Source organism: Polypterus senegalus, chromosome 10, assembly GCF_016835505.1.
Source record: "Polypterus senegalus isolate Bchr_013 chromosome 10, ASM1683550v1, whole genome shotgun sequence".
NCBI classification, from domain to species: domain Eukaryota; kingdom Metazoa; phylum Chordata; class Cladistia; order Polypteriformes; family Polypteridae; genus Polypterus; species Polypterus senegalus.
In genome coordinates, this window is record NC_053163.1 from 147,805,072 (window position 1) to 147,821,203 (window position 16,132).

General features: G+C 42.4%; 1 protein-coding gene across 1 annotated transcript in view; it reads left to right on the forward strand.

The window, feature by feature from the left end:
- The window catches only part of LOC120538274 (growth hormone receptor-like), a 44,315-nt gene that overhangs the window by 19,993 nt on the left and 8,190 nt on the right, over positions 1-16,132 (forward strand). The window contains exons 5-7 of the mRNA XM_039767736.1: positions 5,020-5,198; positions 13,234-13,399; positions 15,216-15,300. Of these exons, the coding sequence (XP_039623670.1) occupies positions 5,020-5,198; positions 13,234-13,399; positions 15,216-15,300 (430 nt within the window). The remainder of the gene's footprint in view (positions 1-5,019; positions 5,199-13,233; positions 13,400-15,215; positions 15,301-16,132) is intronic.

Genomic DNA, 16,132 nt, shown 5'->3' on the forward strand with positions numbered 1-16,132 from the left:
TAGCGGTACCTGTTTGTTCAGCAGACATTATCATCTAGAGATTGTTAAGGAGTAACGTTTGATGTTTTTGAGAGAGAGATCAGAGCGCCTTGTGTTTTAGAGGGTAGCTGCTGATTGCCAGAGATATCACAGCCACGTGCTTTTCTCGCCACTTGGAGGACACTCTCCAGTCAGAGCTGAGCACGATCAGATATACAGTGGCAGCGTTTGATGTTGGAGTGTACCTACCTTTTGCTTGGCCAAAGACACTTTGCCAGCTTTTTACATTTTTGGCAAAGAGGTCACAGCTACATTCTGCCCCCTGATAGCAAAACCAAAAATTCGGTATATCAAGAGGCCCTCGGATATGAAAGCTATCAATATAAATTCTTCACAATACAAATGATTACTTTTTTACAAACAAAATTTTATTGATTTTTAAAGTTTTTCCTGTTTCACTACTATGCAGGCAGAGTCACGTGGGACAGCTAGTATATGTGTGTGTGTGTGTGTATATATATATATATACTCAGCAAAAAAAAAAACGTTCCTTTTTCAGGACTGTGTATTTCAACAATAATGTTTTAAAAGTCCAAATAACTTTACAGATCTTCATTGTAAAGGGTTTAAACAATGTTTTCCATGCATGTTCAATTAACCATAATCAATTAATTAACATGCACCTGTGGAATGGTCGTTAAGACCTTAACAGCTTACAGAAAGTAGACATTTAAGGTCACAGTTCTAAAAACGCAGGACACTAAAGAGACTTGTCTACCGACTGTGAAAAACACCCAAAGAAAGATGCCCAGGGTCCCTGCTCATCTGCGTGAACGTGCATTAGGCATGCTGCAGGGAGGCATGAGGACTGCTGATGTGGCTAGGACAATAAATTGCCATGTCCGCACTGTGAGACGCCTAAGACAGCGCTACAGGGAGACAGGAAGGACAGCTGATCATCCTCGCAGTGGAAGAGCCCGGATCTCAATCCCATTGAGCACGTCTGGGACCTGTTGGATCTCAGGGTGAGGGCTAGGGCCATTCCCCAGAAATGTCCAGGAACTTGCAGGTGCCTTGGTGGAAGAGTGGGGTAACATCTCACAGCAAGAACTGACAAATCTGGTCCAGTCCATGAGGAGGAGATGCACTGCAGTACTTCAAGCAGCTGGTGGCCACACCAGATACTGACTGGAACTTTTGATTTTGAGCCTCCCTTCATTCAGGGACACATTGTGAAACATTTTTAGTTTATGTCTTATGGTGTTGACTCTTTTAGTGTTCATACAAATATTTACACATTAAGTTTACTGAAAGTAAAAACAGTTGAAAGCCAGAGGACGTTTCTTTTTTTGCTGAGTATATATATATAGTAAAAAATTAATAAGAAGACAGCATAAAGGTTTGGGGTTTCCGGCCCCGTATACTGAATTATTCTCCACAGTAAACAAAAATTCCAGGTCAATACATAAATCAAAACAAAAACATATGCATGACGCCGAAAATGGTGTCGGCGGCCATTTTATGAAGGAGGAGCCGGAAGTGGAGGAATGCTGGGAAGGAACCGTGGGGGAAGATGGGATCGATGACATCAGGAACAATGGAGGAGGAAGGGCGGAAGTAACGTGCTGCGGGAAAATGAGGCTTATGGTGGCGGAACGTCGTTTTTTCTGTAAGAAAGCAAAGAAGAAAGGTTAGTACCCCGCCACTCCCTGCCGCCGAATGTCTTCCCAAGCGTGTTAAGGTCCATCCGCGGTCTCCTACCCACACGTGCGTGACAATATATATATGAATGAAAGCGAAGGTCTGAGATACAGTTTGCATATTTTTAGCTAAAGATCCACAAAGGGAGAAAAGCTACCTTAAAATATTTTTTTTATTCCTAAGCCTTCAACAACCTGCCAGGTGTCATCATCAGGGGAGAATGATTGGACATACAGGAATCAAAGGCAATATATAGGGGGTGAAGGGTAGGGGGGTTGTAAGGGGTGGATTAGTAAGGTGGGTTTCGGAGGGCGTTGGTCATAAAGTCTTTTTAATTATTTGGATGCTCTTCTTTTTTCGCCTGGGTTCAAGTCCCATATTTCATTCTCTGAGAAGATTACCCATTCATCCAGAAACTCCTGGAGGCTTCCCCGCTGGTTATTTGTTAAGCTGAATTTTTACCCAAAGCTCCTCTGAAATCAGACATTTTCAGGACAGTTGAGGCTTCTGTTGGGGTCCCACAGCAGCTCAATGGTTTTATGTATTTATACATTTTTATGCTGTTTCATTGTTTTTGGTTGTCTTTTTACCTCTGTTATGAAATGGAGTCTTAATGAAGTCAGAATGGGGGTTAGGTCTCTAAAAAGAGGTCAAGAAAAACAAATCTGCCCAGAAAGGGCTCTCCTAAACTCAGCCAGGCCCCAAAGACAACCTGCTGGCTTCAGGCCCCAAAAATGGGAAGCTGCCAAAAAACAACCCGAAATGTCCCCAAATCTATCAAAAAGTCCCATAAGAGGAAAGAGGATAACCATGAACAAAAAGAGCAAAAAGGGATCTTTAGAAACGTAGGATTTATTAACAAAAATGAAGAAAAAACTGCACAATAGAGCAAAAAAAAAAGACAAAAAGATTTCAATTAAAAGGAATCCACAAACAAACAAGTCCCAAAATAATCACTTAGCAGAACAGAACAGAAGGCAAGAACTTCACAAAAAACAGTCACTCCAATCAAACACAGCTCTACTCACTGGCCTCCACAAAGAATGAATGATCTCCTGCCCCTGAGCCTTCTCAGCTGACTTAATTAGCAGGAGGGAGGACCCGCCTTCTGGGGCTCCACCAACAAACAGCGAGGATTAAGAGCAAGTAAGTTTACAGAGACAGCACACAATTAATCAATATCAAACGACGTTGACAGAAGTAACAACTGTCACAAAAGAGAGACGCAACAGTCATAAAAAGGTTTGGGGCAGCCACCGGTGTAATATTCCCTGGCTGCAAAAGGATAAGATGTTCACATTGATGTGCTCAGAATGGAGTCCAAAGCAGAACTGACAAGTTAGAGTAAATATGGCGGCTTTAAAGGCCAGCAAGGGAAGTGAGGTCATTCACGGCGGGAGCCAAAGGGTACTCTTCCATTGGCTCAGACCCGGACGTGACGTCATCAGAAGGATCGGAACCGGAAGGCTCTTCGTTCATAGGTTCCTCACTGGAAGTGACAACATCAGAAGGCCCCGGAACCGGAAGTGACGTCTTCAGAAGGGCCAGGCGTGATTTCCCATGAACGGTCTGCAGGAAAGTGATAAAAAGGGTCAGCTCACTCCGCCACCCCGTAGTCTGCGTGGAATTACTCTCATTTGGACCTTTTAGCTGCCTCCCATGTGCACGTGTGTGACACAACAAATATGAAAAATAACAATACAAAGACAACGAAAACAATAAAACACATCAAGATACATCTATACATAAGCAATGGTGGGAGTTAACTGGTAGCCTCGTCATTTTATATAGCATTTAACTTCCACTTGGGTACAAGTAAAAAATCATCTTTACAGTATCTATATCCATCTTTCCAAAGTGAGATCCTCCCAATAGATTATTCAAATTATTAATATTATATATAAATATACTTACTGTTGAGGCAGAGAAGAATGAGGCGACTCATACAGGGCCACTGCAGTTCTGAGCGTTTTACTGTTTTATAGCACCTTTTCATATTTAACACATTTCTAGAGGTGGTCCCCATGATACAAATTACTACAGTTGGATCAGCAGCAGGCTGAACAAGTGAATTCAGGGTGGAGATGATTCCAATAGAGTGTAATCTTATATAGCCCCCTCCCAAGGTGAACAACCTCTCCAAAATGCTACAGTTAAATAATTACATTTTTGCATAATTTAGAAATTGAACAGCTGACAGTAAACTGAATCACACAGGCAGACAGTTCTGGCGAGCAGACTGAAGACAGTTTAATTTTATATAGCGTCTTTTTCATGAACAGCACACATAACGTGTATTTCTGGATCACTGGCAGTTGAAAGGGTTCAATATGCGTCACTTAATGAGGCAGTGATGAGAGTAAGTCAAATATACAGTATATATAGCGCCTTTACATAGTCAGCACCTTCATGGAGGTGGTTGGCATGTATAGCATATGTGGCAAACATTTCTACAGTTGGATCTGTGGCAGGTTAAAAACCTCAGTCATGGTCGCTTAGCAAGGTAGTGATGGGGATAATCAGATATGTTTTAATTGTATATAGCGCCTTTCCATAGTGAAAGGGACTTTACATGAACAGCATAAAGTACATTTGGACAATAGGATCAATTATTGTTTGAAAGAACTGAATCAGGGTCACTTAGTGAGGCAGTAAATGGGTGAAATCAAATATATTTTAATGTTATATAGAGCCTTTCCATAGTGAGCACCTTTTCAGAGGCAATTTACATTAGCACATAAGGTACAGATTTCTGTAACTGAATCAGTGGCAGGTTAAACTACTCAATCCGTGTCACTAATTGAGGCAGTGATGGGGATAAATCAAATATATTCTAATTTTATATAGCACCTTTCCATAGAGCTATAGTACTACATTGATGTATGTGGACCTGGTCCACCCCAAGGTTTGAATCTGAACATATAGGAGGGTAGAATGGTGGTGCAGTGGTTAACATTCTGGATTCAAACTCTGTGTCCCATTGTTGTCTGTGTGGAGGTTTTGTGTTCTGCTTAGGTCGGTGCTCTGGTTGTCCTCTCATGTGTGTCTTGTCCCAGTGTGAGTGACTGTGGGGGGGTGGGTTTCTCCACCTTTATTTCCTACCTCATGTCTGATGCTGTTGGGATAGACTGCGACCTCCCCTGAAGCTCAAGTGGATTAAAAATGTCAATTGAAGTGTTTACAGTGCAGGGCTATAGCCACTAGGGGTCAGCACTGGCCTTTTCATTGAGGAGGCAGGAGATCAAGCAATTAGCCAGGAAGGTAAACAGCCAAAGTTGAACGGACATGACACCACTGTACACTTTTATTGAACTCTCCTCCTGCTTTTATATTTCACAGTACAACCGGACCCTCCAGTGGAATTGGCCTGGTTTCTCCTGAACAACACCAACTCTGAGCACTACGCCGACGTCATGATAAGCTGGATGCCTCCACCATCTGCTGACGTGGCTTCTGGCTGGATATCACTGCAGTACCAGCTCCGCTACAGATCCACCGCATGGCCCAAGTGGAAACTGGTTGGGTCATTTTTACTCTTTGTGCTCTTCTGCCCTGTGTGTGTCTCAAGATGGCCTCTCAATGGGCCACTGACGGCTAAACACAAACCGACAAAGCATGTTGTACCGTAGCCCAGGTCACCCTTTATTAACACGAAATCTCCCAACAGGGGAATTCTCTCCACCTTTAATCTATGCGGTCACTCGTCTGACAAAAAAACAGGCGTAGCTCAGTCAAGGAAATGTCTGGGAGAAAGAAAAACTCATTGAATTCACGATGTTGTGCCTGTGACTTACTGGCTTTGCCCTGAGGACACTCACTGGCCCTGTCACAGGACTCATTATGGACATGTCATAGTGCAGTTTGGACGGTAGGGGGCGCACTTGAGTCAAACGCATAGAAAACAACAGTCTGAGCACACAAGTACTCGACGATTATCTATCTATTATATAGAGACTTTCACATCTATCTATCTATCTATCTATCTATCTATCTATCTATCTATCTATCTATCTATCTATCTATCTATCTATCTATCTATCTATCTATATTATAGTATAGTATCTATCTATAATATCTTATAGTGACTTATAGTATCTATCTATCTATCTATCTATATTATAGTATAGTATCTATCTATCTATCTATCTATCTATCTATCTATCTATCTATCTATCTATCTATCTTTATTATAGTAGAGTATCTATCTATCTATCTATATTATAGTGACTTATAGTATCTATCTATCTATCTATCTATCTATCTATCTATCTATCTATCTATCTATCTATCTATCTATCTTATAGTGACTTATAGTATCTATCTATCTATCTTATAGTGACTTATAGTATCTATCTATCTATCTATCTATCTATAATATAGTGCCTTTTACATCTATCTACAGCATCTATCTATTTATTACATAGTGCCCTTTCTTTCTTTCTTTCTTTCTTTCATTTCATTTCTCCCTCTCTTTTTTTGTTTTTGTGTAACCATCTCTCCCCCTTCTAATGGCTCTGCCCCCTTGTCATGTAATTGCTTGAGCGGTACTCCTTTCAGTACTTGAACAGTAACCTGCCCTCTTAATTGCTTTATTTTGCTCTTTTTAAGGCTCTAAATGCAGGCCCATTTCCTTCCCCATCTTTCCTTCTACCTAACCTCGGGCTATCAAAGGCACACCAGTACCCACTCGGCCTGCCGCCGCTCCATTTAAATTCCTCGTCCACTTGACTTTTTGAATTCGGCCTTTAATTGTCGTTTTACTTGAGATGCACAACACGAGGCTGACGCCAATTGAAACACATTACAACGTCCGCTCACTGCATGAAGCTGCAGGGCTGTGGGGTGACTGAGCAGACGGTGGCCGACAGGAAAGAAACGGATGGATAAATACTGATAAGGCACCAGCAGCATTTCTAATAGTGACATCCATTCAGAAAATCTTTAGAGCTGAAGAAAAACTTGGGAAATTTTTATGTGTAGTTTAGTGCAAAGTAGTCCATGTGGGACAAGATTGAGAGACAGGAGAGCTGCAGGGTGTGCATTAGGTGAACGGCGACTGTTAACTGGCCCAGCATAGGTGACACCTGTTTGTGTGTCCCTTGGAGTTTGGACTGACCAGATTGATTAATGTTAGATAAGAGAGAGTGTATGTGTGTGTGTGTGTTATTTATTATTTTATTTAATTTATTAATGTGTTGGGGGGTCCGTGTCACTCTTTCAGTTTCAAATGTTCCCAGTTATTAATATTGGATCAGAGAGTTGGAGTTTTGTATGTCCAGATTTACTAATATTGGGCCTTAAGAGTGGAGGGGGTCACTGATTTTGAGTGTCTAGATTTACTAATTTTAGATTGGAGAGCACAGGGAGGGTCACCCTTGGACTTTGGACTGACCAGATTGATTAATATTAGATTAGAGAGAGTGTATGTGTGTTGGAGGGGTTTATGTCACTCTGTGAATTTCAAACGTTCACAGTTATTAATATTGGATCGGAGAGTGGGGGGACCTCCCTTTCAGATTTACTAATATCGGGTCTTAGAGCAAAGGGGGTCACTCTTGGAGTTTGGACTGACCAGATTAATTAACATTAGAGAGAGAGAGAGAGAGTGTGTGTGATTTTTGTTTGTGTCACTCTGTGAGTTTCAAACGTTCCCAGTTATTATATTGGATCGGAGAGTGGGGGAACCTCCCTTCCAGATTTACTAATTTTGGGTCTTAGAGCGGAGGAGGTCACTCATGGAGTTTTTCAGAGTGTCCTGATTTACTAATATTAGACTAGAGAGCGCTGGGTAGTCACTCGTGGAGTTTTGAGTGTGCAGATTCACTAATATGGGATAACAGAGCTGTAGGAAGTCACCCTTAGAGATTCAAGTGTCCACATTTATTATTTAAATTACAATGCAGCGGGCCACCCTTTGCATTTCAGAAGCTAATATTCTGTGGAGCAACAATTTGGAAGCACTGTTCTAAGGGGCTGCCCCCCCTGGCATCTGTGCATTCATTTGTTAACACTAAATGGACCCCTATGAGGTGGGTGTCCCCCTAAATGGGCCTTTTGATGGACTGCCGTCCAATGGGATGTGTCCGTTCGGTTAGTTGTTATCTCTTAACTGGCCTGATATGTGTGTGAGTGGGGACCTGTGATGGATTTGTGCCCCCCTCCCCCCCCTTTTCAGGACGTGTGCACTACTACACTGAATAGACCACCCTTACCTGGCCTGTTATGTGTCCTTTGATGGGCCGGTACCTTTTACAGGAGGCGGATTTTAGTTTAATTCGGTCGATTCCGAATGGACTCTGTATTAATGGGCCTTGTGATGGACTGGTGTCCTGTCCAGGGGTCATTGAGGCCCCTCCATGAAGTTTAAAGAGTATCGTGATATTGCTTACAATAGCAAGAAGCAAATCCACAGTGGCCATTGGATGTGGACGTCTCAAGGCCTGGCTGTCCTTTTGCACTTTTAGCCTTTTCTGTACAGTGACGGCAGTGGCCCCGGCTTCCATTTTCTGTTGTTTGCCTCGCCGCTTTTGTTTAAGTGAGATGAGGCTGCGGTGGTAGAAGTGCTCTTTGCCATTAGCGTCTGAGCTAAGCAATTAGAGGGGCGTCGTGAAAGCATCTCGCAAATGAGAGTGGCTTGAGAGCAGCTCTTATAAAATGTGCGATCCGCCGAATCTGCCCGAAACCCCAATTTCACTACCTGAAGAGTCCATTAGGAACATGGCAACGGGCGTCACGGCCTGCGGCTCCATTTGTTTGAGCCACGCTGCCCCGCCATACATACTTGAGCTCAGGTCTTTACGTCAGGGGCCGCTTCTGTTTATTCATTTGAGAGAGAAATGGCACTGCGGCGTTCAAGGACAGGAGGAGCTCCTTATGCGGAAAAGATTACCAAACTGAAAAATCTGCTTTTCTGAGTAAGAGATTGTGTCGTTTATTTTGAGGAATCCTCACACTTTGCCCCTGATATTTTTCCTTTCACCTACCAGGATCATTTAACTTTAAAAAAAAATGATTATTACCTGTATTGTGATTTTATTTTAAACTCCGCCCCGTACTTGCTTCGCCCGCCAACCCCCGGGTTTGGTTACCCAGATATACAATTTAAAGAAATTGTTATTTTCGTGGGTATTGTTACATATGCATTATTTTCACTTTTACTTTAAAACTTCAGTAAAAACAACATCTGGATTTAACTTATCATCAATATCGCACTGAATTTTGACTCCGTGTTTGGAGTTACATCGTGACAACGCAACGTATACCTGCCCGTGAGTGAATTTAATAAATAAACCGACTTTTTTGAATGTTTGTCCCTGTGATTTGTTAATTGTCATAGCAAAAGCTATTGTATCGCGCCAAACGTTTTTTGAATGTCTTTATGAAGTTCTACTTTGTCTTCTACTCTTTGTCTTTTATTTCCGGCCCTAGATTGGACCTGCGAGGTTTTCAATTCCACTTGGTCCGGGGTGATTATTACTTTTCTTATTTTCTGAATTTGCACATAGATTATTATTGTTCTTTTTTGCATTCTTTACTTTCCAACACTTTTAGGTCTCTTTGCGACGTGCTGCTTGTTCTTCTCCGCTTAGTCGTTGACGTGTAATTGTCCTGATAAAATTTATATGAGCTGCGAGCACAGGAAGTGTGTCTGCCAAAAGCATTCATACGACTGAAAGGTTAGATGACCGGGACTTCCTTCCAAAGGTTGTAAGTATGACGTGACTTGAAAGAATCTCATGTTAAAAGTCTCCATCTCATGGGAATTCATTCCAAAAAGTCTCTTCAGACAGTCACATCTCATCCCAAGATTTTTTTTATTATAATAAAGAGATATCGAAAATAGCGTTCCATAGAATAAGAGTTACTGGATTTCACGTGTTTTTTTCGTCAGCGCCGTTACTCAATTGAATGTGTCCGAACACACTGTGGCCGTTATGCAGAGCACGTTGACTATCAGCGAACAAGCAGCATGTTGCAGACGGTGCAATCGATATAGTAGATACAGTATATAAAAGCCAAATACCACTGGCTCACTCATCACAAAATCTCCTGAACCATGAGGAGTTTGGAATGTAGGTTACGCTTGGCCATTAGGTGCTCACTAAGAAATGGTTTTAAAAATTTTGTGGTCCAAGCGCAAAATTTCTTATAGTTTTTTTAGACCCGTTTGTATGTCTGTCCGCTTTTCACGAGAGAACTACTTAACAGATTCAGATCGGGTTTTTTCCTACAATTTGCTTGAACACTTCGGTTGATTTTGCGACTTCTCTCATTACACTAAGTATCATAGTTCGCTTGTGGTACCGATTTCTTAGCACAAATCTGAGAGAGACTCATCAGGCTGCAGGGCCCTCCTCACTCACTCACGCTCTAGCCTCGGTGTATACCTTACCTCTGCTTACCTAGCGAATGAGAGAACTACTTCACGGATTTAGATCTTTTTTTTTCTACAATTTGCTTGAACATTCCAGTTGATTTTGCGACTTCTCTCATTACACTAAGTATCATAGTTCACTTGTGGTACCGATTTCTTGGCACGAATTTGAGAGAGACTCATCAGGCTGCAGGGCCCTCCTCACTCACTCACGCTCTAGCCTCGGTGTATACCTTACCTCTGCTTACCTAGCGAATGAGAGAACTACTTCACGGATTTAGATCTTTTTTTTTTTTCTACAATTTGCTTGAACATTCCAGTTGATTTTGCAACTTCTCTCATTACACTAAGTATCATAGTTCACTTGTGGTACCGATTTCTTAGCACGAATTTGAGAGAGACTCATCGGATAATGGGGAGGGGGACGGGGCCCTCCTCACTCATGTGCCTGCCTCGGGGCATAACCTTAACTCCGTTTAGTTAGCGAACAAGAGAACTACTTATCGGATTTAGATCTTTTTTTTTTATATAATTTGCTTGAACATTCCAATTGATTTTGTGACTTTCTCATTGTTCCAAGTATCATAGTTCGCTTGTAGTACCGATTTATTAACATGAATCTGAGAGAGACTCATTGGGCTGCAGGGCCCTCCTCACTCACTCACGCTCTAGCCTCGGTGTATACCTTACCTCTGCTTACCTAGCGAACGACAGAACTACTTCACGGATTTAGATCGGGTTTTCTTCTATAATTTGCTTAAACATTCCGGTTGATTTTGCGACTTCTCTCATTTCGCTATGTATCATAGTTCTCTTGTGGTACCGATTTATTTGTGCAAATCTAAGAGACACGCAGCGGGGCCCTCCTCACTCACTCACGCTCTAGCCTCGGTGTATACCTTACCTTCACTTACCTAGCGAACGACAGAACTACTTCACGGATTTAGATCGGGTTTTCTTCTATTATTTGCTTGAACATTCCGGCTGATTTTGCATCTTCTCTCATCGCACTGAGAATCAGAGTTCGCTTGCAGAAGCGATATATTCACGGTAATCTGAGAGGCATACAGAGGGGTGGGGGAAGAGTGACATCAGGAGTAGAGAGCTGGGTGGGGCCCTCCTCACTGTCCTGTTTCACTGATACGCGGGCGAAGCCGAGGGGTGTGGGCTAGCATCAATATATATGCCGCCACGCCACGCCACGGACTGCACTGTATAATATTATAAAAATTTACAATGGCAAAAAAGAATTCCGTCAAAAAGAGGCAAAAGAAAATTAGTAGATGATGATTTACGTGTTTTCAAAGAGAACGGTAGATGAACAACATGGTATCTGGGGATGTGAAAAACGTTCCACCTGCAAAAGGCGTGTTTAATTTTTCAGCAATTTTAACATGTGCATTTATTAAACCAAAATAAATTACAAGATATAAAAAAAAAATAGGCGCATTATTTATATTTATGTAACCTACTCATTATCTGCATGGGGACAAATTGTGGAAGGTGAAATGTGAGGGGCAACTTTTCCATAAACCGTCCCTGCCACCCTGGGTCTCCTCCAGACCTTTGAGGCCATCAGTTGTAACTTTCTTTCCTGTTCAAACTCCTTTATTTTCTTGAGTCGTATTAAATGCTTTTTGAATGTCCACGTCGGTCCATTGCTTGGTATCACCCAGCCATCTTGTTCTCTTTTTCTTACCCATTCCACCCTCCCAAGCATCACTGTCTTTATTGACCCGTCATCTCCCATTTTGCGCGTCTACCCAAACAACTGCCGCTTCATTCCTTAAGTCATGTCAACACCCATTGGTCCTCTGTTCAGATCTTCACAAATCTCTTTGTTGCTCACCTTCTTGTTGTTCTCATGATCTTCCTATAAACACACCACTTCAACAGCATTCAAAGTCCATGATCCACATGCGCTTAACAAAATGGAAAACACACAAGCATCCTGTGCTCATTTGATGGTTGTTAGGTTATTGCTCTTGCTCTTCATATTGAGTCCAGAATCTCAAAATTACTATTTTCTGTCTCCTGTGTATTCCTTTGTTTCTGGTTATCAAACTTCCCAAGTTGGTGAACTTCTCTCCACATCCAAGTACTTGGTGTTGAAGGACGCATGTGCTGCATTGCCGTTGCCCATCACCATCACTTTTATCTGTCCCTGTTGATATACAGTTGGAATTCTTCACCAGCTTGATATTCTTCTGCTAACCGAGTTTGCAAATCGTAAGCCTTGAATGATGGCATCCAGTATTATCACACCTGCATGCTCTTGAAATCCCATCCAGCCATCCATTATCCAACCCACTATATCCTAACTACAGGGTCACGGGGGTCTGATGGAGCCAATCCCAGCCAGCACATGGCGCAAGGCAGGAAACAAACCCCGGGCAGGGCGCCAACCCACCACAGGGCACACACACACACATCAAGCACACACGGGACAATTTAGGATTGCCAATGCACCTAACCTGCATGTCTTTGGACTGTGGGAGGAAATGGGAGAAACCTGAGGAAACCCACGCAGACATGGGGAGAACATGCAAACTCCATGCAGTGAGGACTGGGGAAGCGAACCGGGTCCCCTAAGTGCAAGGCAGCAGCGCTACCACTGCGCCACCTCTTGAAATCCCATTCTTGACAAATCAGATCAATTACTGCTTGAAAGAACTGAATCAGGGTCACTTAGTGAGGCAGTTAAAGGGTTAAATCAAATATATTTCAATTTTATATAGTGCCTTCCAATAGTGAGCACCTTTTCAGGAGCAATTTACATTAGTACATATGGCACAGATTTCTATAATTGAATCAGTAAAGAGACGTGAAATCAGCCCTCTCTCGTCCTCTAATTTGTGCAGTTCATAGGCTGTACCCATTTTTTTTTGGGTAATGCCCCCAGGATACATCTGCTCCAGTCCTTCACGCCATTTACTTGCAGGAGTGGAGTTGGAAGCAATTATCAGGTTACTGGAGTGGAAGTTGCTAATTTTTGATTTTGATTTGTTTTTATAGTGCATTTCACAATAAAGCCCAATTTAAAGCACGTCATGTGAACCGATCTAATGGCAGCCTGGCAAGTCAGTGGTTGGCATTAAGCCCACAAACTGAGAGATCTCTGGACCAACTAGGCCCCAAACTGCCAGTGGAATCTGTTGTCCTTCTTTTTTCATCCTCAGGGTCCACTGATCCATCAGACTGCAATGCCGCTCTATGCCCTGGAATTCTGCCAACGTTATGAGGTGCAAGTGAGGTGCAAACCCCTGGCTGAGGGGCAGTTCAGCTCTTTCTCGGACTCCCTGACCTTCGACCTGGTCAGCAGGACAGACTCCTCATTCCTGGATGGTAAGCACAAAATGGCACTTGCACTAATCCTCAATGTCCTTCATTCATTTAATTTATTCATTCATTGATTTTCCACCATAACAGGGTCGTGGGGGAAACAGTCTTAAGCAGTGAGACCCCTAAGTCTCTTTCCTCAACCACACTTGCCAACTCATACTGTGGGATCCCAAGGTGTTCCCACACAATCTTGGAGATATAATCCTTCCATTGAGTTCTGGGGTCTCCTCCCAGCTGGTTGTGTCCATAAAACCTCCACAGTGAGGCGTCCAGGAGGGTTAGATGACAGAACCACCTCAATTGGCACCTCTCGATGAGGAGATCAGCGGCTCTACTCTTTTCAATGTAGCTTTGGGAGCTATGCAACTTGGCATCAGCTGATTGGTTCTTAGGTCTTGATGGGTCAGATTCTGGGCTTCCAATTGGCTGAGAGCCTTGATTTATTTCCCTTATGTTTAGATGTATGGCTGGACCTTCATCTTCTTCCATTATTCATCTTTCTAGTGTGATTGTTGGACGTGTCTGATGCTAAAGCATGAGGAGATGAGCCACAAAGACTATTGATATGAACATTAGAACAATCTAGACGAGAACAGGCCATTCAGCCCAACAAAGCTCGCCAGTCTTATCCACTTATTTCCTCCAAGAAAACATCAAGTCAAGTTTTGAAAGTCCCTAACGTCTTACTGTCTACCACACTACTTGGTAGCTTATTCCAAGTGTCTATCGTTCATGATGTAAAGAAAAACTTCCTAATGTTTGTGCGAAATTTCCCCTTAACAAGTTTCCAACTGTGTCCCTGTGTTCTTGATGAGCTCATTTTAAAATACAAGTCTCGATCCACTGGACTAATTCCCTTTATAATTTTAAACACTTCAGTCGTGTCACCTCTTAATCTTCTTTTGCTTAAACTGTAAAGGCTCAGCTCTTTTAATCTTTCCTCATAATTTAACCCCTGTAGCCCTGAATCAGCCTAGTCGCTCTTCTCTGGACCTTTTCTAGTGCTGCTATGTCCTTTTGTAGCCTGGAGACCAAAACTGCACACAGTACTCAAGATGAGGCCTCACCAGTGCATTATAAAGGTTGAGCATAACCTCCTTGGACTTGTAATAACCTCCTTGGACTTGATGAAGTCTTGATGAAGTCTTGTTCTCTGTTGTGTGATATCTTTCCCCTTCGGACGGTCCTAAGAAGCTCTGGTAGCTATGCAACTTAGCCTCTGCTGATTGGGTTTTAGGCCTTGGTGTGCCAGATTGCAGGGTTCCTATTGGCCGAGGGCACTGAATCATTATTCATAGTCTCTGACATATGGCTGGACTCATCTTCTCCCACTGTCTATCTTTCTAGCGCCATCTCAAAGTCCTACCTCATCATCCTACCAGCCTGGAAACATCCTGAGATATCAAACTCCTTGCTTAGGGTCATATCTCTGGTGTTCTCAACCCTTCATTTCCTTTAATTCTTTCATGTGATTGGCATACAAACATCATTTTCATTTTACGTTACCAAATTCCTATTGTTTTTGACTCAATTTGTGCCAAAACGGTTCTGACCACCGTATTCCATGGTTTCTCTTTCTTGACCACTTGTTCTACTGATCTGTGTCTCCACTCCTGTCTTCTGTCTCTTCTGCGGCCCAACTGATGGTGTCTTCGAGTGATGCCACTAGCAGCTCTCATTGCCTCATGCACAAGCTCCCTCAGAGAATAATTAAGGCGAGTGCCCAAGATGGGAGTAAACACTGGCAGAATGAATGGCGTGAGACTTCAACAAATGAATGCCACTTAACGCAAATATTTCTGCTGTTCTTCTCTTTCAGGTCCTCTGGCATTTGCTGCTGTAACAATGGCTGCAACGCTCATGTGTGTTGTTCTTTTCATTTTTCTGTTGTGCCACTTGGATAGGTGAGTGCAATGAGGTCACCATGTATAAAACCACCGTTTGAAGTTATTACTTATCTGACTCATTCTTTATTTTATGTAATATTTTTTCTATGTGTCTATGGGCAGAGTGGTGCCCCTGAGATCTGCACTGGCAATCAGAAGGTTGCATGTTTGAATCCCATAAAACCAGAAGTGACTCTACTCCATCGGGCCAGTTTTGTCTTGGTAGAGTAATATATTGCTCTACTTTCCCCTTTTGTGTTATTAATAAGTAGCCTTTGTCAGAATGCCTCATATCTCACAGACTTACCACTGTTTATAAGGTATCGTACCATACAACTTCTCCCCACCTTCCCTTCTACATCTATAAAGTTACAATTTAAACAATGTATTTCTGGTAATATTCATAAATAATAACAATATGCAAAGTACATTTCAATACTGACAACCATACAACCCGATACAGTGCATCCGGAAAGTATTCACAGCGCATCACTTTTTCCACTTTTTGTTATGTTACAGCCCTATTCCAAAATGGATTAAATTCATTTTTTTCCTCAGAATTCTACACACAACACCCCATAATGGCAACGTGAAAACAGTTTACTTGAGGTTTTTGTAAACTTATTAAAAATTTAAAAACTGAGAAAGCACATGTACATAAGTATTCACAGCCTTTGCCATGAAGTGCCAAATTGAGCTCAGGTGCGTCCTGTTTCCTCTGATCATCCTTGAGATGTTTCTGCAGCTTCATTGGAGTCCACCTGTGGTAAATTCAGTTGATTGGACCTGATTTGGAAAGGCACACACCTGTCTATTGTAAGAAAGACGCTATATAGCGCCTGACCCAACA